This window comes from Ursus maritimus, unplaced genomic scaffold (assembly GCF_017311325.1).
Source record: "Ursus maritimus isolate PB19 unplaced genomic scaffold, ASM1731132v1 scaffold_24, whole genome shotgun sequence".
NCBI lineage: Eukaryota > Metazoa > Chordata > Mammalia > Carnivora > Ursidae > Ursus > Ursus maritimus.
Window position 1 is genome coordinate 12,971,915 of NW_024424897.1, and position 21,251 is coordinate 12,993,165.

Consider the following 21,251-nt stretch of genomic DNA (forward strand, 5'->3'; position numbering starts at 1 on the left):
GGGGGGTGACCCGTTCTGGAGAAGGGCTGCAAACAGCACCTGGGGATCTCGTTTAAATACAGATTCTGTTGTAGCAGCTTTGGGGAGGGACCCACCCAGGCTTCTGCATTTCCAATATGAGGTGTCAAGGCCGACACTGCGTCTCAAGGCTTGACCACAGGGCCCACGTGATGCCCGTTATCTCTGGCAGCAGTGACAGCAGGCAGCTTTTCTCATATCGAAGATCAGAGGCTTTTGGTCCTCACCTCCTGTCCCTTTAAACACCATCTTGACGTCTCTGTCATTCAGCTTGGTCTTGACACAGGACACTGGGCAATACAGGTCAGTCTCTTTTTATAACATTTGATCTTCTTTCCTTTTCTCTTCACAGTACGAGATGCAAAAAATCTAATTCCTATGGATCCAAATGGGCTTTCAGATCCTTATGTGAAGCTGAAACTTATTCCTGATCCCAAGAATGAGAGCAAACAGAAAACCAAAACCATCCGCTCCACACTGAACCCCCAGTGGAATGAGTCCTTTACATTGTAAGTTTTGTCTTCTCTTCTCAGTTGAATTCCCTCCCCACACATCACAAACCTGCGAGAGATAATGAGGCAGACCTGTTGGAAATGTCTTTAAATGTCCCTTCATTCCTAAGACTTTCTCAGACCACTGCTAAGAGGTTGCTGTCGTCACCTGTTTTGGTAGATGGCAACCAAGAGTTACAGAATGCAGGCCCCAAATTATTGTCAATACCTCCTGTGTATAGAAAAATTCGTTTATGTTAAAGATGATGTAAAAACGTAAAAAGTATGTCCCGGTTCTTAATGGACTTGAGTCCTTGTGAGGGTTATAGGAGAAGGTAAGGTAAGAATTTAATAATTTTTAAAACAAGGAACACAGGAGTCACATGCTGTTGCCCCTGAAATGGGAAGATCAGCCTCACCTTTAAACAGGGAGGACTTCCTGGAGGAGGTGACATTTAAAATGGGGTTTAAAGGAGTGCCAGGATTTCAGAGGCAGAGATGATAGAAGACTACGAAGTGGCATAAAACCACCGGGGGGTAAGAAAGCACTGCTTGCAGCTGAGCTCAAGTCAGTGGTCCTCCTTGCAGACTAGAACACAGGAAATGGTTTCTCTGTGGATGACCAGAAAAGTAGCTCTTTTGTGTAGAACAGAGATTGGCAAGCTTTGTAAAGGGCCAGTTAGTAAATACTTGAGACTTTCTGGGTCAGTCTGTGTTGCGACCACACAACTCTGCTGTTCTGGAATCAAAGCATTCATAGACCGTATATAAACAAAAGCCCATGGCTGTGCTCCGGTAAAACTTTATTTACAGAAACAAGCAGCGGGCCAGATTTGGCCTGTGGGTGTTAGTTTGCCAACCACTATTCTGGCGCTTTGGCTGCTGGGGGCTGATACTCTCTTGGCAGTGGGGAGCCCCAGGAAGTGAATTGAATATTGGTATTTTTCATCTCAGACTCCCATCATGACCACAGGGTGTGGCTCCCCAGAAACCATGGTCTAGATAACCGTGTGTGTATACATGTGTGTGTGTGTTCTCTTTTGTAGCAAATTAAAACCTTCGGATAAAGACCGACGGCTGTCCGTAGAAATCTGGGACTGGGATCGAACAACTAGGAATGATTTCATGGGGTCCCTTTCCTTTGGAGTCTCGGAGCTGATGAAGATGCCGGCCAGCGGATGGTAAGGGTGCCCAAGGTCGAGTATGTACGTGTCAACCAAAGGTTAATAGTCTCGAAAACATGAGAGCCCTTAGAGATTCAGCAGACAAACCGGCTTCCGTCTAAAATGACCGTTGACTGTGAGGTTATCTGGCTACAGTCTCCCCACAGGACACGTTTCAGAAACAGCCGGTCCAGGGGCACGGCCTGGGACCCAGTCAATAATTTGGGCTCTGGAAACCCCGCAACCTCTCTTCATCAGAATGACAAGAAGGAGAAGCCCCCCCCAGCAAAGAAAAGACAGTGATTCTGTGGCCTCTGCCACAGAAATAATGGATATGGATGTAACCAAATTATCAGAAATGGAATTCAGAGTAACGATGGTCAAAATGATGAGTAGAATTGAAAAAACTATTAACGAAAAGGTTACTGAGAATATAGAATCCCTAAGGACAGAAATGAGAGCGAATCTGACAGAAATTAAAAATTCTATGAGCCAAATGCAGGCAAAACTAGAGGCTCTGACGGCCAGGGTCGCAGAAGCAGAGGAACGGGTTAGTGAATTGGAGGATGGGTTAATAGAGGAAAAAATGAAAATAGAAGATGGTCTTAAAAAAATCCACGCCCACGAATGTAGGTTACGGGAGATTACTGACTCAATGAAACGATCCAATGTTAGAATCATCGGCATCCCCGAGGGGGTGGAGAAAAACAGAGGTCTAGAAGAGATATTTGAACAAATTGTAGCTGAAAACTTCCCTAATCTAGCAAGGGAAACAAACATTCATGTCCAAGAGGCAGAGAGGACCCCTCCCAAGCTCAACCATGACAAACCTACGCCACGTCACGTCATAGTGCAATTCGCAAATATTAGATGCAAGGATACAGTACTGAAAGCGGCCAGGGCAAAGAAATTTCTCACGTACCAAGGCAAAAGCATCAGAATTACATCAGACCTGTCTACACAGACCTGGAATGAGAGAAAGGGTTGGGGGAGCATATTTAAAGCTCTTTCAGAGAAAAACATGCAGCCAAGGATCCTTTATCCAGCAAGGCTCTCATTCAGAATTGATGGAGAAATAAAGATATTTCAGAATCGCCAGTCACTAACCAATTTTGTAACCACGAAACCAGCCCTACAGGAGATATTACGGGGGGTTCTATAAAAGTAAAAAGGCCCCAAGAGTGATACAGAACAGAAAGTCACAGCCAATACAAACAAAGACTTTACTGGCAACATGGCAACATTAAAATCATATCTCTCAGTAATCAGTCTTAATGTAAATGGTTTGAACCATCCCATAAAGCGCCACAGGGTTGCAGATTGGATAAAAAGAAATGACCCATCCATTTGCTGTCTACAAGAGACTCATTTCAAACCCAAAGATGCATTCAGACTGAGAGTAAGGGGATGGAGTACCATCTTTCACGCAAATGGACCTCAAAAGAAAGCTGGGGTAGCAATTCTCATATCAGATAAATTGGATTTTAAACTACAGACTATAGTTAGAGATGCAGAAGGGCACTATATTATTCTTAAGGGAAGTATTCAACAAGTGGATATGACAATTATAAATATATATGCCCCCAACAGGGGAGCAGCAAGATACACAAGCCAACTCTTAACCAGAATAAAGAGACATATAAATAAAAATACATTAATAGTAGGGGACCTCAACACTCCACTCTCAGAAATAGACAGAACACCCTGGCAAAAACTAAGCAAAGAATCAAAGGCTTTGAATGCCATACTCGACGAGTTGGACCTCATAGATATATATAGAACACTACACCCCAGAACCAAAGAATACTCATTCTATTCTAATGCCCATGGAACATTCTCAAGAATAGACCATGTTCTGGGACACAAAACAGGTCTCAACCGATACCAAAAGATTGAAATTATCCCCTGCATATTCTCAGACCACAACGCTCTGAAATTGGAACTCAACCACAAGGAAAAATTTGGAAGAAACTCAAACACTTGGAGACTAAGAACCATCCTGCTCAGGAATGACTCGATAAACCAGGAAATCAAAAATCAAATTAAACAATTTATGGAGACCAATGAGAATGAAAATACAACAGTCCAAAACCTATGGGATACTGCAAAGGCAGTCCTAAGGGGGAAATACATAGCCATCCAAGCCTCACTCAAAAGAATAGAAAAATCTAAAATGCAGTTTTTATATTCTCACCTCAAGAAGCTGGAACAGCAACAGAGGGACAGGCCTAATCCACGCACGAGGAAGCAGTTGACCAAAATTAGAGCTGAAATCAATCAAGCAGAAACCAGAAGTACAGTAGAGCAGATCAACAGGACTAGAAGCTGGTTCTTTGAGAGAATCAATAAAATTGACAGACCACTGGCAAGACTTATCCAAAAGAAAAGAGAAAGGACCCAGATTATTAAAATTATGAATGAAAAAGGAGAGGTCACGACGAACACCATTGAAATTGGAAGGATTATTAGAAATTTTTATCAACAGCTATATGCCAATAAACTAAGCAATCTGGAAGAGATGGAATCCTTCCTGGAAACCTATAAACTACCAAGATTGAAACCGGAAGAAATTGATTCCTTAAACAGGCCAATTAATTATGAAGAAATTGAGTCAGTGATAAACAACCTTCCAAATAACAAAACTCCAGGCCCGGACGGTTTTCCTGGGGAATTCTACCAAACATTCAAAGAAGAAATAATACCTATTCTCCTAAAGCTATTTCAAAAAATAGAAACAGAAGGAAAGCTACCAAACTCATTCTATGAGGCCAATATTACCTTGATCCCCAAACCAGGCAAAGACCCCCTCAAAAAGGAGAATTACAGACCGATTTCCCTAATGAATATGGACGCCAAAATCCTCAACAAGATACTTGCTAATAGAATCCAACAGTACATTAAAAGGATTATCCATCACGATCAAGTGGGATTCATACCTGGGATGCAAGCGTGGTTCAATATTCGCAAATCAATCAGCGTGATACATCATATCAACAAGAAAAGACTCAGGAACCATATGATCCTCTCAATCGATGCCGAAAAAGCATTTGACAAAATACAGCATCCTTTCCTGATTAAAACCCTTCAGAGTGTAGGAATAGAAGGTACATTTCTCAATCTCATAAAAGCCATCTATGAAAAGCCTACTGCAAATATTATTCTCAATGGGGAAAAGCTGGAAGCCTTTCCCTTAAGATCAGGAACTCGACAAGGATGCCCACTCTCGCCACTATTATTCAACATAGTACTAGAAGTCCTTGCAACAGCAATCAGACGACAAAAAGGGATCAAAGGTATTCAAATTGGCAAAGAAGAAGTCAAAATGTCTCTCTTTGCAGATGACATGATACTCTATATGGAAAACCCAAAAGAAGCCACTCCCAAACTATTAGAAGTTATAGAGCAATTCAGTAACGTGGCGGGATACAAAATCAATGCTCAGAAATCAGTTGCATTTCTATACACGAATAACGAGACCGAAGAAAGAGAAATTAGGGAATCCATCCCATTTACAATAGCACCAAAAACCATACGTTACCTTGGAATTAACTTAACCAGAGACGTAAAGGACCTATATTCTAGAAACTATAAATCACTCTTGAAAGACATTGAGGAAGACATAAAAAGATGGAAAGATATTCCATGCTCATGGATTGGAAGAATTAACATAGTTAAAATGTCCATGCTACCCAGAGCAATCTACACTTTCAATGCTATCCCGATCAAAATACCGAGGACATTTTTCAAAGAACTGGAACAAATAGTCCTTAAATTTGTATGGAAACAGAAAAGGCCCCGAATCTCCAAGGAACTGTTGAAAAGGAAAAACAAAGCTGGGGGCATCACAATGCCGGATTTCGAGCTGTACTACAAAGCTGTGATCACAAAGACAGCATGGTACTGGCACAAAAACAGACACATAGACCAATGGAACAGAATAGAGAGCCCAGAAATGGACCCTCGGCTCTTTGGGCAACTAATATTTGATAAAGCAGGAAAAAACATCCGGTGGGAAAAAGACAGTCTCTTCAATAAATGGTGCTGGGAAAATTGGACAGCTACATGCAAAAGAATGAAACTTGACCACTCTCTCACACCATACACAAAAATAAACTCCAAATGGATGAAAGACCTCGATGTGAGACAGGAATCCATCAAAATTCTAGAGGAGAACATAGGCAGCAACCTCTACGACATCGGCCAAAGCAACCTTTTTCATGACACATCCCCAAAGGCAAGAGAAACAAAAGATAAAATGAATTTATGGGACTTCATCAAGATTAAAAGTTTCTGCACAGCCAAGGAAACAGTCAGAAAAACTAAGAGGCAGCCCACGGAATGGGAGAATATATTTGCAAATGACACTACAGATAAAGGACTGGTATCCAAGATCTACAAAGAACTTCTCAAACTCAATACACGAGAAACAAATAAACAAATCAAAAAATGGGCAGAAGATATGAACAGACACTTTTCCAATGAAGACATACAAATGGCTAACAGACACATGAAAAAATGTTCAAAATCATTAGCCATCAAGGAAATTCAAATCAAAACCACACTGAGATACCACCTTACGCCAGTTAGAATGGCAAAAATAGACAAGGCAAGAAACAACAATTGTTGGAGAGGATGTGGAGAAAGGGGATCCCTCCTACATTGTTGGTGGGAATGCAAGTTGGTACAGCCACTCTGGAAAACAGTGTGGAGGTCCCTTAAAAAGTTAAAAATTGAGCTACCCTATGATCCAGCCATTGCACTACTGGGTATTTACCCCAAAGATACAGACGTAGTGAAGAGAAGGGCCATATGCACCCCAATGTTCATAGCAGCAATGTCCACAATAGCTAAATCGTGGAAGGAGCCGAGATGCCCTTCAACAGATGACTGGATTAAGAAGTTGTGGTCCATATATACAATGGAATATTACTCAGCTATCAGAAAGAACGAGTTCTCAACATTTGCTACAACATGGACAGCACTGGAGGAGATAATGCTAAGTGAAATAAGTCAAGCAGAGAAAGACAACTATCATATGATTTCTCTCATCTATGGAACATAAGAACTAGGATGATCGGTAGGGGAAGAAAGGGATAAAGAAAGGGGGGGTAATCAGAAGGGGGAATGAAACATGAGAGACTATGGACTATGAGAAACAAACTGAGGACTTCAGAGGGGAGGAGGGTGGGGGAATGGGATAGACCGGTGATGGGTAGTAAGGAGGGCACGTATTGCATGGTGCACTGGGTGTTATACACAACTAATGAATCATCGAGCCTTACATCGGAAACCGGGGATGTACTGTATGGTGACTAACATAATATAATAAAAAATCATTTAAAAAAAAAAAAAAAAAGAAACAGCCGGTCCAGGGGTTGAAGGAGAGAAGTTGCTGGATCTGTGGTACAAACGCAGCGTTCCTCACCCTCCTTCCCTCCCGTGTCTCCCCCAAAGGTACAAGCTGCTTAACCAAGAGGAAGGTGAGTACTACAATGTACCCATTCCGGAAGGGGACGAAGAAGGCAACGCGGAGCTCAGGCAGAAATTCGAGGTGAGGATATCAACGAAGTTACTGGAACCGCCTTTCCTTTGGGAAGTTTAGCCTCAGGGAGGGCCAGAGTCTTGTGGTCACACCTGCTGGAAAACAGAACTGAAGTGTTACCCTTTCTCTTTATTTAAAAACAGAAGTGTTGCATAATCCCCTTCCTTTGCAAGCTGTGTTAACACGCTAGGCCTGTTATCGTGGCGAGAATGGGGACTGGAGCTATCCCAGAAATAAGCATGCTTGATTACTGCATAAGGAATTGGTTGGCACGTCAGCGGGGGGACAGGCAAGGTTCCAAGTGCAGTAGTCTCATTAGGAAGAAGGACTGTGCTTCTCCAAATGGCAGGACATTTTGGCATGAACTCGGGAGGTGGTTTGGGTGTAATTAAGCTCTCAGGCCGGCGTCTTCAGTTTTGCTACAGATCTTTAGAAAAGGCCAGCCCTTTGTCTCCTTCCCTTTGAGTGTCTGTGTTTGCCTTACGTCCCAGATTCATCGGTTGTCTTTCTCCCTCCGCCTCTGTCCTCCCTACCTCCCTCGTTTTCTTCTCTCTATCCATACTTGTCTCTGCCTACCAGACATCTCCGCTTTTAACGCACATTCTTTTCTCTAAGCACTTGCCTTACGTTTCAAGTCACAGCTTTTAATTTTTTTCTATTTCCCTACTCGCCTGCATTTTGGCTGTACAAGGGATTCGTGCGGTAGCCATCACAGTGTATGTAACTGGTTCCTTCCTTTTTGAATCTTTCTCTTCCTCAGGCTAGTTAGGATTCCCAGGAATTCCTGTCCCCTAAAGAAACACGTGCGTGCATACACACACACACACACACACACACACGCGCGCGCGTGCGGAGATACTGAACTGTGGCTGAAATGTTGCCACTAATGAGATGCCGACGGTTTCGTTTTCCTCCCTCTGTTGTTTCCTTCTCTGAAATGAAGTTTTGTCCCAAAGAAACATATAGATCATATTGAGGTAGAATGAATTCTTAAGGATGTAAAACATGAAAACGTTCCAAGTGCTTTTGGCAGGCTGATACTTGGTGAAAGTGGATGTCGATGGCAAATACTTAAGGTCAGGGCTGGGAGCCTGGATGCCCTGGGGAGCATAAATGAGTCACAAATAATATAAGTAAATGGCAGCGAACAGCGGGCCCCGGGATTAGTGACAGCAGGGTGGGGACTGGGGTCAGCGGGTGAACACAAGCCCTGGCTAAAGGGGGCAGCCACTATTACCCTGCACCAGTCGATGATTGCCATGCCCAGAGGACAGTCCTGTACCGCCAGATCTTCTGGTTCTTCAAGAGAAACCAAAAATCCAGATTTTTTTTTTTAATATGACATCTTCTGACTTCTTTTAATACTGGCAGCTAATTACAACTCAGAGCTTGATGTGGGGCAAACATATCTATTGCTGTAGACACAGGTAAAATTCAGCCAGTAGACATCAGCCGGCAGTGTCTGCTCCTAAAAAATATAGGAGAAAAAAAATTTGTATAAAATGAAGTTCTTTCCAAAGGAGACTGGTGGTAAGTAGAGGCATTCCAAGTGCAAAGATATGTTAAGGCTTGGGGTAGCTTCAAGTATTGATGCCAGGCAAAGCTGGTTCTCTGATTACTTTTTCCTTCACTTCCTCCCTTATCTACGCCCACCCCACCTCGTAGCTCAGGACAGAAGCCCCATCCCTGACATCACACCGCCTCTGTGAAGGATGAACCTTTCCAGGGAGTTTTGGGACCCCAAGCGCCAGCACTGCTCCGATGTCACAGGCAGGAGAGGTTGCTGCGAAGCTGCACAGAGCCTTGCTGAATGTCATGCCTTCGGTGTAGGTCATTAGCATCCTAGGATGGTCAGGAACTGCTGGTGTAGAACACAGTGGAGGGAGGAGTGGTGCTAGGGCGTCATGATGGTAGTGGCTCTTGGAAATGTCCGAGACTTAGCTTTGCTGATGGAGAAATATTGACCCACTTTTTATGCCTCATTTCCCTGGCTTCCTGGTGAGTTACCTTCCTGTTTTTCTGGGCAGTGAGTCTAGATTTTTATAAAGGTCAGAGCTCCAAACTCAAAAAAAGGGGGGGAGGGCTAGGTCAGAGGGTTTGAAGCCAGAATTGCATTTCTCTCTAAAGGCTTGTTAGACGCCATGCGTGTGGTGCTGGTCCCTGTTCTCCCTCCTGGCCACGTGCTTTGGAGCTCTACCAGCCCAAGGGCAAGTACAGGGAGGGACTTGAGCCCCTGCCGTCCAGCTTCTAGGCTTCTGTGCTCAGGGCACCTGCCTGAACTACATCCCAGCTTTTGCTTTAAATTGCTCGCAGCTCTTTCGATTTTACTGGAATTATATTAGCTCATTTACTGAGAGTTGCAGGAGACCAGGCAGAAAGCCCCTCGATGGTGGGGTCAAAGAGATGCTGAGAATTTTCCCACAACTGTCGTGTTATATTTGAAATGGAACATTCAGATCTGATTTCAGGCAGGAGTTACCATGTAGCAGGGTTCTGTTGAGGTCTGTAAACGTGAAACTTGTAATATTTCCCCAGCATCCAACTGTCGGGAAGCAGCATGCATGGGCAGAAAGGCCGTGTCCACATTTGAGCAGTTCGGAGTCACAGCCAGCCTTCCCAAACGGGGTGCCACCTGGCACTGGGGTGCAATTTGGGGAACTTTCTCCAACACCCACCCCATTTCCTCCGTCTCCATCCCTGGCCGCGGTATGACTGCTTCCCAGTGTCTGCGGACTCACCTCTCTGTCCACATCTCTCCATATACTTGCCATCCTGACGTACCTCCCATCATCCAAGTCCTTTTCTCCCCCACCTGCTTTTTCAGAGGTACTTTCCCACCCTCTGGTAACAGTATGATTCAGCTGAAATTTTTAATTTAAAGTTCCGCAGTGAATCGTGTCTGGATGAGTACAGCGTGATGACTAGTCCTTTTAGGAACAGACGTTATTCAGGGGTGTTGTACACCAGCTAGTCTACAGGGTTGTTCTTTCCGTGTCCAGCTCTGTTTTCTAGGAAGAGCTGATAGCCAGGTGTGGTGTTCGAATCCTCTTCCAGAAATCAAAAGTCACTCCATCAGATAGAAGAAGAATCTAAACAAATGAGCATTTACAGCTCTGTCACCGCATTAGCATTTATCTGATAACATGGAAAAAAATTTTCAAATTTATTATTGATGCTAGACTCCTGGCAAACAGAATGATCAGTGAGTAGAGCTCTTAGGAGCCAAGGAAATCCTATGATGGTTGGAAATGACCTGATTCCGTAATGCATTGTCCCCCTCGAGCAATTTATCTGCCCAAAAGACAAAACAGATGAGAACCTTGACCTCAGTGTTCATGGACATTGCATCTATGGGCCTTTACCCTGTTCCCCATTTGTCTTCAAATAAAGTACACACAGTTCCTGATTCACAAACATAAGTTATATATTTGTTCATTTGTTCAATAACAAGGCTCCAGCAATGAATAAAGCAAACAGTTCCTCCTGTCTGCAGAGCTTATGTCCGTACCTTTGGGCCCTGCTTCAGATCTTTTTGGGAATGAGGCTGGAAGCTTCTTGAGAAATAAGCTTATTATAACCCCCTGTCCTGGTCAGTGATTCCCCAGGACCTCTCCTCACAATTGAGAAGATTCTGGATTCCTGTTCCTTCCTCCCGTTTCTGGGCCCCTGTTCCCTGAGATGAGGCTCACGGCCAGCGTTGGAGAGAGGGCCTGCCTTCCCTGAGAGGTGGCCCAGAAGATGGTTGGTTGGTCCCTGCTCAGCAAACTTTCCATAAAGGATCACATAATAAATAGTTTAGGCTTTGCAGGTCTCTGGGTCTCTGTCACAACCGCTCAGCTGTGCCTTGGTGCCACAAAAGCAGCCACAGACAAGGTGTAAACAAATGGACATAGATGTGTGCTAATAAAACAGTATTTATAAAAACAGGTGACAGACCAGATTTGGCCCATGAGCCGTAGTCTAACCCCGGTTTAGCCGGCAGAGTCTTTGTAGAATCAGATCCTGCTTCTTCTATTTATTAAGCACATGACCTCCCTTGCATGTCCTTCACTGTAAATGGGAATAATAATAGTATTTACTTAATGGTATTGTTTTAAAGATGAAATTAGGTTGTCCTTAGAAATTTCCTAAAAGCAGACTTTCATACAAGTGTTTTATCATCATCTTCAATAAGTTTCATTGCAGAAACTGGGCTACAGAGGGCACTTTTTTTTTTTTAAACTTCTAGAGCTTCCCTAAAAAAAAAAAATTTTTTTTTTTTTATGTTGAAATCATGTTCTAAATGGTGGGCATGTTCTGAGTCCTGTGGTCCAGCCACGTGATGAAATAGAAGCGTATTGATGAACCCTGATCACCATTTATAACATTGTTTTCATGGGGAAATCTTCGTTTGCATTAGATGGATTTCTGGAACGTAATGTGTGGGCGAGTTGGGAACGTGGTGTAACTGGCAATGGGTCAGGTACTTTCTGGATGAAGCAGGTGTCAGGGGAGTAAACGGAGTCTCAGCCCGAGAAGTCCGTCTGCGCTGACATTTCTCAGCGTGGTCGTTTGGCCAAGGGTCCTGCTCAAGGACTCGAAAGTGAGCACATCTGAAAGATGTGTTACGTGAACCACACCAAGCACGAACCCAAGTACAATCGTAAGCATAGCAGCAGCTGCTGGTGCACCCCGTTCACCCCAGAAATGGCACCATCGGTTTCTCAGTGACGGCATTCGTGTGAAACTCCAGCATTTCTGTCCTGGGCCCCTATGGATCTTTTACAGAATCTGGGATTTGAATCCTTCGCCTCTTGAGCTATGCCTAGGGAGTTATGCATGGCATTCAACTTTCCCGTTAGAAGAAAAGTATCTTCTGACCACATCTTTTCCTCATTTAAAACCGTTCCAGAAGATCTTCTTGTCATTTGCCCATCTCTGTGGTTACTTGTGAGCTAGAGGATTTTTGTGTTGTGTTTCATCAGTCTGGTTCATTCTTCCCCTGAGCCATTTGGGCCACATAAGCCTCTGCCTTTGGCTCAGGTCAGGATCCCTGGGTCCTGGGGTTATAGGATCACAGGGTTCTTGTCTCACAGAGTTGAAGAATGAATCTCGCAGACACAGAAGGGTAAAGCGAAGTAAAAGTTTCTTAAGTGAAGGTGAAAGCAGAAAGGAAAGAGGCAGCTCTCCAGAGCGAGAGGGGTCCTGAATGGGTTGCCACAGAGGAGGGCTTTAGTGGCAGTCTTTTATTGAGAACTGACTGGGAAGCTTGTAGCCTTGAGATTCTTTTTTTTCTTTTTTTTTTTAATGTTCTGTTAGTCACCATACAGTACATCATTAGTTTTTGATGTAGTGTTCCGTGATTCATTGTTTGCGTAGAACACCCAGTGCTCCGTGCAATACGTGCCCTCCTTAACACCTGTCACCGGGCTAGCCCATCCCCCACCCCCTCCCCTCTGAAGCCCTCAGTTTGTTGCCCTGGAGTCCATAGTCTCTCGTGGTTCGTCTCCCCCTCTGATGTCCCCCCCTTCATTTTTCCCTTCCTTCTTCTAATGTCCTCCATGCTATTCCTTCTGTTCCACAAATAAGTGAAACCATATGATAATCGTCCTTGAGATTCTTGTGCCATCTCAGTTTGAGCACAGACTATTGATAACACCGTTAATGACTGACTTCTTTGAGGTTTGGTCATTTTCTGTGATACACTATAGTCACCAAAGAAAAACACTCCCGACATCCAAGCCCAGGGAGTCTGTTTCCTTATCTCTTGTTCACTCTGGCTTAGTGCTTTTGCCTGCCAGGAATAGTCTCAGAGCCCAGCAAGAGGCCCCCCTGTCTCTCCCTGCCTAGACCTTAACCCTTTCCTTATTCCCTAGGATCAAGCCCCGCCTCGGGCTCCCTGCTCAGTGGGGAGTCTGCCTCTCTCTCTGCCTCTGCTGCTCCCCTGCTTGTGCTCTCTCTCTGTCAAATAAATAAAAATCTTTTTAAAAATAAAGAAGAACAAGGGAGAACGTTTAGGGGAGGAGAAAAGGAGAGGCTTGTTGTAGGACCACTCTCCGACCCTTCCTTTGGAGCCAGCCACTTCCTCCCAGGGTCATAGTGCCCCCAACCCCCCCCCCCAAGCCTTTCTTCTCAGATGCAGTGCCTTTCTCCTGAGGCTTGGCCCCTTGCCCTTGGGGCAACTTTTTTCTAACCAAGACCTTCTTCCCCAATCCTCCCCATAGAGAAATGGAGCAATAGGGCTGATGACCCAAGCCCTGGACCTGGCTCCTCAGGCCCACAGCACTGGAGCACAGGCTCAGGAGTCCAGGAAAACCACTGCCTGCCTCTTCACATGTCATATTTCAGTATTTAACACAGTCACCCCTGAATTTCTTTCATTTTGCTCCACTCTCACAGTCACTCCCTCTGATTTGTATTTTGATGACTTTTAGCTACAAATGGAGTTTGAATGAACTTCTTTCTACCAGTGGGGTTGCTTGTCTCCTCCACATGTTGTTTGCAGTTACTGGAGATCCTGCTGTAAGAGAGCCAGGCCGCTTTCATTAAAGGAGGCCACACCACTCTCTTCTGCCCGATGGTTGAGGCTTTTTGTCGTCTTCGTCATTTGTTTTAGAGAATTAAAGTAGATCAGAATGAGAGGCTAAGAGCACCCGAGTCTTTTTCTGTACTTGCCTTCCACTGCTGCTCTCCTCCAGGGTAAGTTAACATCTCACATCACAAAAAAAAGTTAAAAAGCAAAACAAACACATTTGTAGCAGAATTAAGATTGCTAAGAGGCACTGTGCTTTGGGCTTTGTCTGCAGTGGAATATTTCTGTCGTCAGAAGATAATGGAAAGTAATGTCCCATCAGAGAGCTGGCAGATGACACATCATAAATAACTCTCTGCAGTGTCAGGATTCAAGAGAACAAGATGAATGCATTTAAATTGCAGTGTTGCTTGAAAGGTGTGTGAGCTCTCTGCAGAGAACTCCTTGCAGAGTTCTCTAAAGAGAGAAGTTTATGATCAAGTATGCAGGATGGCAGCAGCTCTTAGGGCGAGGGCTTGACCACCAGCTGCCATCCCACTACTGATGGGGACAAAGATGGAAAGAACAGAGAGCGCGTCGAGGGACCACTAAGCTCCGGGCAGTTTCTATGCTGAGCACTCAGACCACGTGCATTTGAGAGGAGGTCCTGCGTCAGGGTACGAACCCCAGCCCCTGCTGCTGGGGCTCAGATCCTGACTCGTCCACATCCCAGTCCCATGAACTTGGGCACGTTACTCCATGTTTCAGCATGGTATTCTAGAAAGAGGATACAATTTGAAATAGTCATGGCTTCACATCCTGGCTATACGACTTCCTAGCAGTAACCTTGGATAAGATGCTTAAATTTTCTGACCTCTCATTTGGCCTTTTTTGTGCGAAATGGGGATCGTGGTATTACCTACTGCAGAGCAGTGCTCTGAGGATTAAATGAACTCATTTTTGTAAGTTGCCTAGCCTAGCAACCGGCATGTAGTAAGTGCTCAGTAAATGTTAGCCAGGACTTTTTTTTTTTTTTTTTTTGGCTTTCATCGTAGCTGATTATATAAAATGGACTTACTCAGATTTGCTTTAGACTGACATTTATGAAAACTTACAAACTCTGACACTACACTCGTATGTACAAAGAGGTGCTCCAGGGAGGCAAGAGCATGTGAGAACGCTGTTTTGAGAAGTTTTGTCGAGGAATCATTCCTGAGGACTGACCAGTGGGTTGATTGTCCCAACACTCACCACCTTCTAGAAGTTTAAACCCGAAGTTTAAACTCCAGTTCTCTCTGGATGTTTTCAGCGGCAGGCTTCCCCACCCATCTCTGCTTCAGCTCAGTTTCTATGAGGGTGACATTTCAGGGTGGTTTGAACTTGAACGCTTACCGACTGGCAGCTTTGCCAGTGCCACCATCAGCCTGACCCCTGCCTGTGGCTCATCTGCGCTCTGCCCCAGGACCTCAAGCTGATGCCCTCATAAGAATTCTCATTCTCCCCAATTACAGACCATCATTACCCTCTTCAGCTGACTTCATACCCAGCCTTTATCTTCAGATGGTCGAGGAACACCAAATTCTTTGACCCCTTGGGTAGGGTCAGTCCATAGGAACCAGGCCTGTTCATCGTTGGTGGTTTGAATGTATCATCAGGTACATAATCACATAACCCTAAATTCCAAAGAGTGAATAGCTGCATTTCCCTTACCTTGAAAACCCTCTAGGGCTGCCCTGTTCAATTCAGTAGCCACTGGCCACATGAGTCTATCGAGCACTTAAAAATGTGGCCAGTCTGAATTGAGATGTGCTCTAAGTATGAAATACACACTGGATTTCAAAGACTCGCCAAAAAAGAAGAGAGTGTAAAATACCTCATTAATACTAGTCTGCATATGGATTGTATATTGACATAATATCTTGGGTATATTGGGTTAACACTATATTTAACAAATCTGTTACTATATACATTTATATGTCAGTATGAAACATTGAAATCAGTTTCACCTGTCGGTTAAATTTTTAATGCAGTTAGTAGGAAATTTTAATTTATATATGGTGCTCACATGGTATTTCTGTTGGACAGGGCCAATCTAGACCATTCCTCCCAAGAAAAATAGTTTGTCTTGCGATGGGGACTGAAATGCAAAACCAGTGACTTTCTAAGGTATTTTTCCTGGGCTTATATATCCTCCGTATCCAAGAGAACTGGATTTCAGAAAGTGGATTCTCTCAAGATTCTGGGCATGTTGCTGGACCCAGATAAGTGTGGGGGCGTGTGTGTATTTTTGGCATGACCAAATAACTATTAGAAGGATGTAACAAAGCTGGGATAATAGTTGAGTTACTTATAATTTAATAATATGCATTTCTACTAGTAGTCCCAGAAGTCCCAGTGAAATCTCCTGAGAATGTCTGGTTAGTTGGAAAGCAGTGAGCAGAAGGTCAGAGGGCTCTCATCGGCCCCTCCTCCCTTTTAGACACAAAGTTGCTTTAGCTCGGGAACTCTACTAAATGTATTACCTAAGGGCTGTGAACCCAGGAGCTACATTAGTTTTAACAGATATTTTGGAAACAAGGTGACACAGACTTTCCATGGCTGCAGTGTTTGATTTGAAAGACTTTTTTGAATAAATTCTACAAAGTCTCCACTGGTCCGAACCCAAAGCTGGGTTAGCAGGGGCATCGGTGCGGTCTATGTCCTCACAGTTTTCGTATTTGTGACCATTCAGAACCCTAGCAGGGTCTAAAGCAAAAGAAGCCAAAATAAAACTGATAAACATGTTCCATGAAAATGAGAGGCTTTGTGGGGGTTGGTGATAGAGGTCCAGAAACTGCTAGAAAGAAGCCTGACCCTGGAGACTTTGCAGATTGCCTTAAGAACACACACGTATCTACTTTTATTTATTCCAGGGAAACATTTTGAGATTATCCCTATTACTGATTAACAAATTAATATCCACTTACTATTAACGTATTTAAACCAACATTGATGAGACTCCGTTTCTAGGTTATATGTGGAAAGAGCAAGCAAGCATCTTCCTGTTTACTATTGCTGAAATTGGATTTTCCAAAAAGCCTCCATTGTCTTTGAAGACTTTATCTAATTCAGAATGTTCTTCTCTGGATGAGAAAAAAGAAAATAGTTCATTGGAGACCCTGAGATAAATTGTAGCTATTTGTTGATCGGATTGGGCCTGCTACCGTTACTATGGAAACCTTAGTACTTTCCAGTGACCTTTTGGACCCAAAACAGAAAATCTGTGTGCCCCAATATAGATTCTGCTTTTTTTTTTTTATTTATTCATTTTGGTCCCTAAATAGCTTAATTAATTACTTTCTGAACTGTGTGCTATGTATTAAGGGGGAAAGTCTATAAAATGCACATCAGTTGAAGGCTATTTTCATCTTTATATTTCAGCTCCGTCTGAGAAGCAAAATCTTAAATAGGACAAGGTTCAGGGTTGGAAATCATTTTCACGCATTCATTAGATCCCTGTCCACAGAGGTTAACGCTACCACTCAGCTGAGCCGACTCAGAGCAAGCTTCCACAAGCAACTGCACGGAATTTCTGATCAGTCCGTAAGGGAGGGTGAATGCATTTATCTCATAGCATTGGCAACATGCTTTCAGTTTAATTTCTCTTATGGAGATGACTTTGGTGGGAAACCAGAAACAGACTGTACATTCTAGTTATCTGTTCCATCCTAATGGATTCCTGAAATGACATAAAAAGCCCTGTGTTTGTAGCTGTGGGGTTGGCCTTATGGGTGGATGTTGCAGGTTCAGTAAAAAGGGCAAGCCTAATATTAAATGTTGAAAGCAGCTATCCATGTGTACCCAGGCCCTGGTACCCACAGGGGATTAGCAGGTCAGGAACTGGGAGGAAGGAAGATAGAGCCAATGTTCCTTGGCATGAACAGAGACATGGCACCTAAGCACTGATACAGGTCCCTGTGGTTCTAGCCCAAGCACCCAAGAAGAAGTGAAAACCCCTTAAAAGAGAAAAGCTGGAATAAGGGTGACTGCCCCCGCCCCCCCCCCCACACACATAATGCTGTTTGCTGTTTCCGCAGGGAACATGTCCTAGAAAGAATTAGAATTGGGGATCTAGAGAGGTCAAGCCCAAGGATTCCGAACTCCCTGGGTAGCTTGAAAAAGAAAGTGGTGACCACTCTGGTGCTTTAGATCCTTGCAACTCCAAGTATGGTACGTGGACCAGTGGCAGGAGCGTCCCCTGGGAGCTTATCAAAAATGCAGAATCTCAGGGGCATCCGGGTGGCTCAGTCAGTTAGCGTCTGACTTTGGATCTCAGCTCAGGTTTTGATCTCAGGGTCATGAGCTCAAGCTCCACTTTGGGCTCCACACTGGGCATGGAGCCTACTTAAAAAATGCAGAATCTCAGATCCCATCCCAGACTTGTACTGAATCAGAATCCTCATTTTCACAAGATGCCCAGGTGGTTCCTGTCCCCTTAAAGTTTGAGAAATGCCGTCAGAGAGGTTGTGACCTGTTGACTAATGAGCAAACAAATTTATGTCCTCCAGTGTTTGCGGAGGTGATGAGGACAGACTCCATTACACCCAGTGTCCAAATTGAATGGGACAGGGATTGGCATCCAGCCACCTGCTTTTGAACAGCCCCTGAGCTAAGAATGGTTTGAATATTTTCAATGATTTTCTAAAGGTAATATTCGTGACACTTGAAAATTAGATGAAATTCATACTTCAGCGTCCGTAGAGTTTACTAACAGCCACGCTCAACTGTTTGTTGTCAGTGGCTGCTTTCCTGCTACGAAAGCAGAGCTGAGTCCCTGGAATAGAGGCTGTGTGGCCTCCTAAGCCTAAAATGCATGCTGTCTGGTCCTCCACAGGAAAAGTGTATAATGCAATAATAGCATATCAGAAGTGGAGGCAATGTGTAAAATTACTGTCATTGATGAGAAAACAAAAGCACAGAATGGACTTAGTCAAGCTGGCTTGTAGCAGGACCCAGATTTCCTGTCTCTTCTTGGTCACCTTCCCTATGACACCACGTTTCCCGTCACCCTCACGCACACGTCATGCTCTAGCTGCACCTTAGTACTTGTGTTCCCTTGGAAAGACCCCCCTCCACTTCCCCTCTGTCTCAAGCTTTCCAAAGCCTACCCATATTTACATAATTCTCAAGCCTTTTAAACCGGTCTGAGGTTTCCTTATGCAGACTAAGCCTGCTGACCCGCGGGACACGCCCGTAAGATTTGCCACCTTCCTGTGTCCAGAGCGAGAACCGAAAGCCCTGCTCTGGATGCTTCAGAATCTAAACGTCAGGCCCCATTTGGCTTTCCTCGACAGCCTAGGAGAGAATGTCTGAGCCTGTGTGTCCAGGAAGCTGATGGAAGCCTTCCAGGGGTGAGGTCATTCTGCAGCCCAGACAATCTCCCTCCTTCACACCTAAATCCCTTTAGTTTTGGGCAAAACCACAGGTGTGAGGGCTATGGTCGTGCTCAGAGGTGGACCAGCTCCTTTCCCATACTTCCTGTGGGTAGTTCAGAAAATTTCCAACTGCTGTGTCTTAAGGAACGTTGCTGAGTAGGAATAGGGCATGTGCGACCTTTCACTTTGTCTCCTCTCTGTGGGTAATATTCCCAACCCTCACAGTAGAGGAGAAGCAGAACTTTCCTTCCAGCCTGAACCCAGCCAACATAGATGAGCAGGTGTCCAACTCAGGCCACAAGTCAGTTGTCTGTCCGGGTACTAGTGTGTCCAGTTCTGCAGACATCGATCCAGCCTCGCTGCTGAGAAGATGATGGCTCTCGTGACGTGACGTGGCGTTAACATGAGACCGCAGCAGCCTCAGGAGCTCAAAATGGCAGCTCCCAATGTGAGGCCCATTGGGAGTGGTGGCTGGCGTGCTCGTGGGTGTTTTATTTTGGTTTTATTGATGGTTTTTGTTTTCACGGATGAGGTCTCTGCCGTTTAAGATCATCGCCTTAATGTACAAGGCGTTGCGGCTCTTCCTACCTCATCAAGCCAACCAGGTGAGTCAGAGACAGCCATGGCTCAGGACCTCAATGAATTCAGTGTCTCGCATGGCCATTATAGAAAACTGGGTTATCATTTAGGCAGCTTACGGACATTCACCGTCTTCCCTCTGCACAGACCTGCTTTGCTTCCTCCTCTTCCATCTGACATCCACGGGTGGGGGCAGCATGTTTTCCCCTAGTGCTCACGTATGTGCGGAGGGAGAGGGTCTGTGGGAGTCGGGCTGATTCACTTCATAAGCCTTTCTTTGTTTTTCTTTTCTTTCTTTTTTTTAAGATTTCATTTCTTTGAGAGAGAGAGCACGAGCGGTGGGAAAGGGCAGAGGAAGAGGGAGAAGCAAACAGGGAGCCCAACACGGGACTCGATCCCGGGCCCCCCCCCCGGATATGACCTGAGCTGAATGTAGACGTTTAGCCAATTGAGCCACCCAGGTGTCCCTGATTTTTTTTTTTTTTTCAAAAAAAGATTTGGGTTCGTTTGTCATGTCCAAGCATGAAATGGCTTAGGGGTCTTTCTAGATCCAGTTGAGTCCAAGAGCAGCTGCTCAGTGGTTGCTGGAAGGCTGTGAAGCTGCCCGGCCACAGTATGGAAGGGTCTGTGCTAGAGGATTTTTGTCTCCCTGTAGAAGGTAACCTGTTGCAGATGGAGGTGGGAGGTAGGCCCCTTCTGAAGCCATTCTAGGTACTTTTCAGGGCATCTCAGCCAACCTGGAGCCCTCCATCCCCAGAGGTATTAAGGCAAAGACTGGGCAGCTCTGTCAGTTGCAGGAGAAATGTCGATTCAATTTCCTCTAAGGTTCTTGGAAACAGCACCAACATTTCAATAAGGATGTTTTTGTTGCTATTGTTAGTTGCCTTTAATCTTGATGTGGATTAAGATCTCTAGCCTAAAATAGAGCTTTGGGGATTGGAATAAAATGGCCTATTTTGAGAACAATTATAAATAGATTCATGATTACAGATTTAAAGGACCAAATTATAAGGTGTAACAGAGGCTAATCTATCCATACCTGCTCAAAGAGACGTAAAACTCGTATTTGACCAGCTTCCTATTTTAGTAGACAAAGCCTTCCGAGCACAAAGTATTATCTGTTTGTCTCTAATCTCCTCTCTGTTCAGGCTCAGGGATGCGGTGACCCTTTCAGGCTGTGGAATTTGGGTTTGGAAAACCAGCCTCCTCAAATTTTCTCCCGGAAGCAGACTCACACTCTGTATGAACTTGTAGGATTTGTCTCATGACTCCTTGTACAAAATTTTCTGTTAAGATGGTCTTAATTTACTTTTCTCACATTAGTTCTTGTGAAAGTAAAGTTACCCAGTCAGGAGAGGTTTTTTAAAGACAGAAGTTGAAAGATGAAAAGAAGTACACCTAGGGAGCCAAATCTGGTCACCTGGCATTCGGGCAACCAGAACATGGTTAACGAGCTGCCCAACCCATGTTTTACCAGTAGTCTTTGGCTCTTTAAGATACCGAAGAGTCTTCCGAATTGTCAAGAAAAAAAATTAATTTTGTTAGGATAGTTTT

General features: G+C 44.4%; 1 protein-coding gene across 2 annotated transcripts in view; it reads left to right on the forward strand.

Moving 5' to 3' along the window:
- The window catches only part of PRKCA (protein kinase C alpha), a 391,135-nt gene that overhangs the window by 298,956 nt on the left and 70,928 nt on the right, over nucleotides 1-21,251 (forward strand). The window contains exons 6-8 of one of the 2 annotated variants that reach the window (XM_040640368.1): nucleotides 371-527; nucleotides 1,556-1,690; nucleotides 7,127-7,223. In XM_040640368.1, coding sequence (XP_040496302.1) covers nucleotides 371-527; nucleotides 1,556-1,690; nucleotides 7,127-7,223 — 389 coding nt within the window. The remainder of the gene's footprint in view (nucleotides 1-370; nucleotides 528-1,555; nucleotides 1,691-7,126; nucleotides 7,224-21,251) is intronic. The other variant, XM_040640369.1, reaches the window with a different exon arrangement.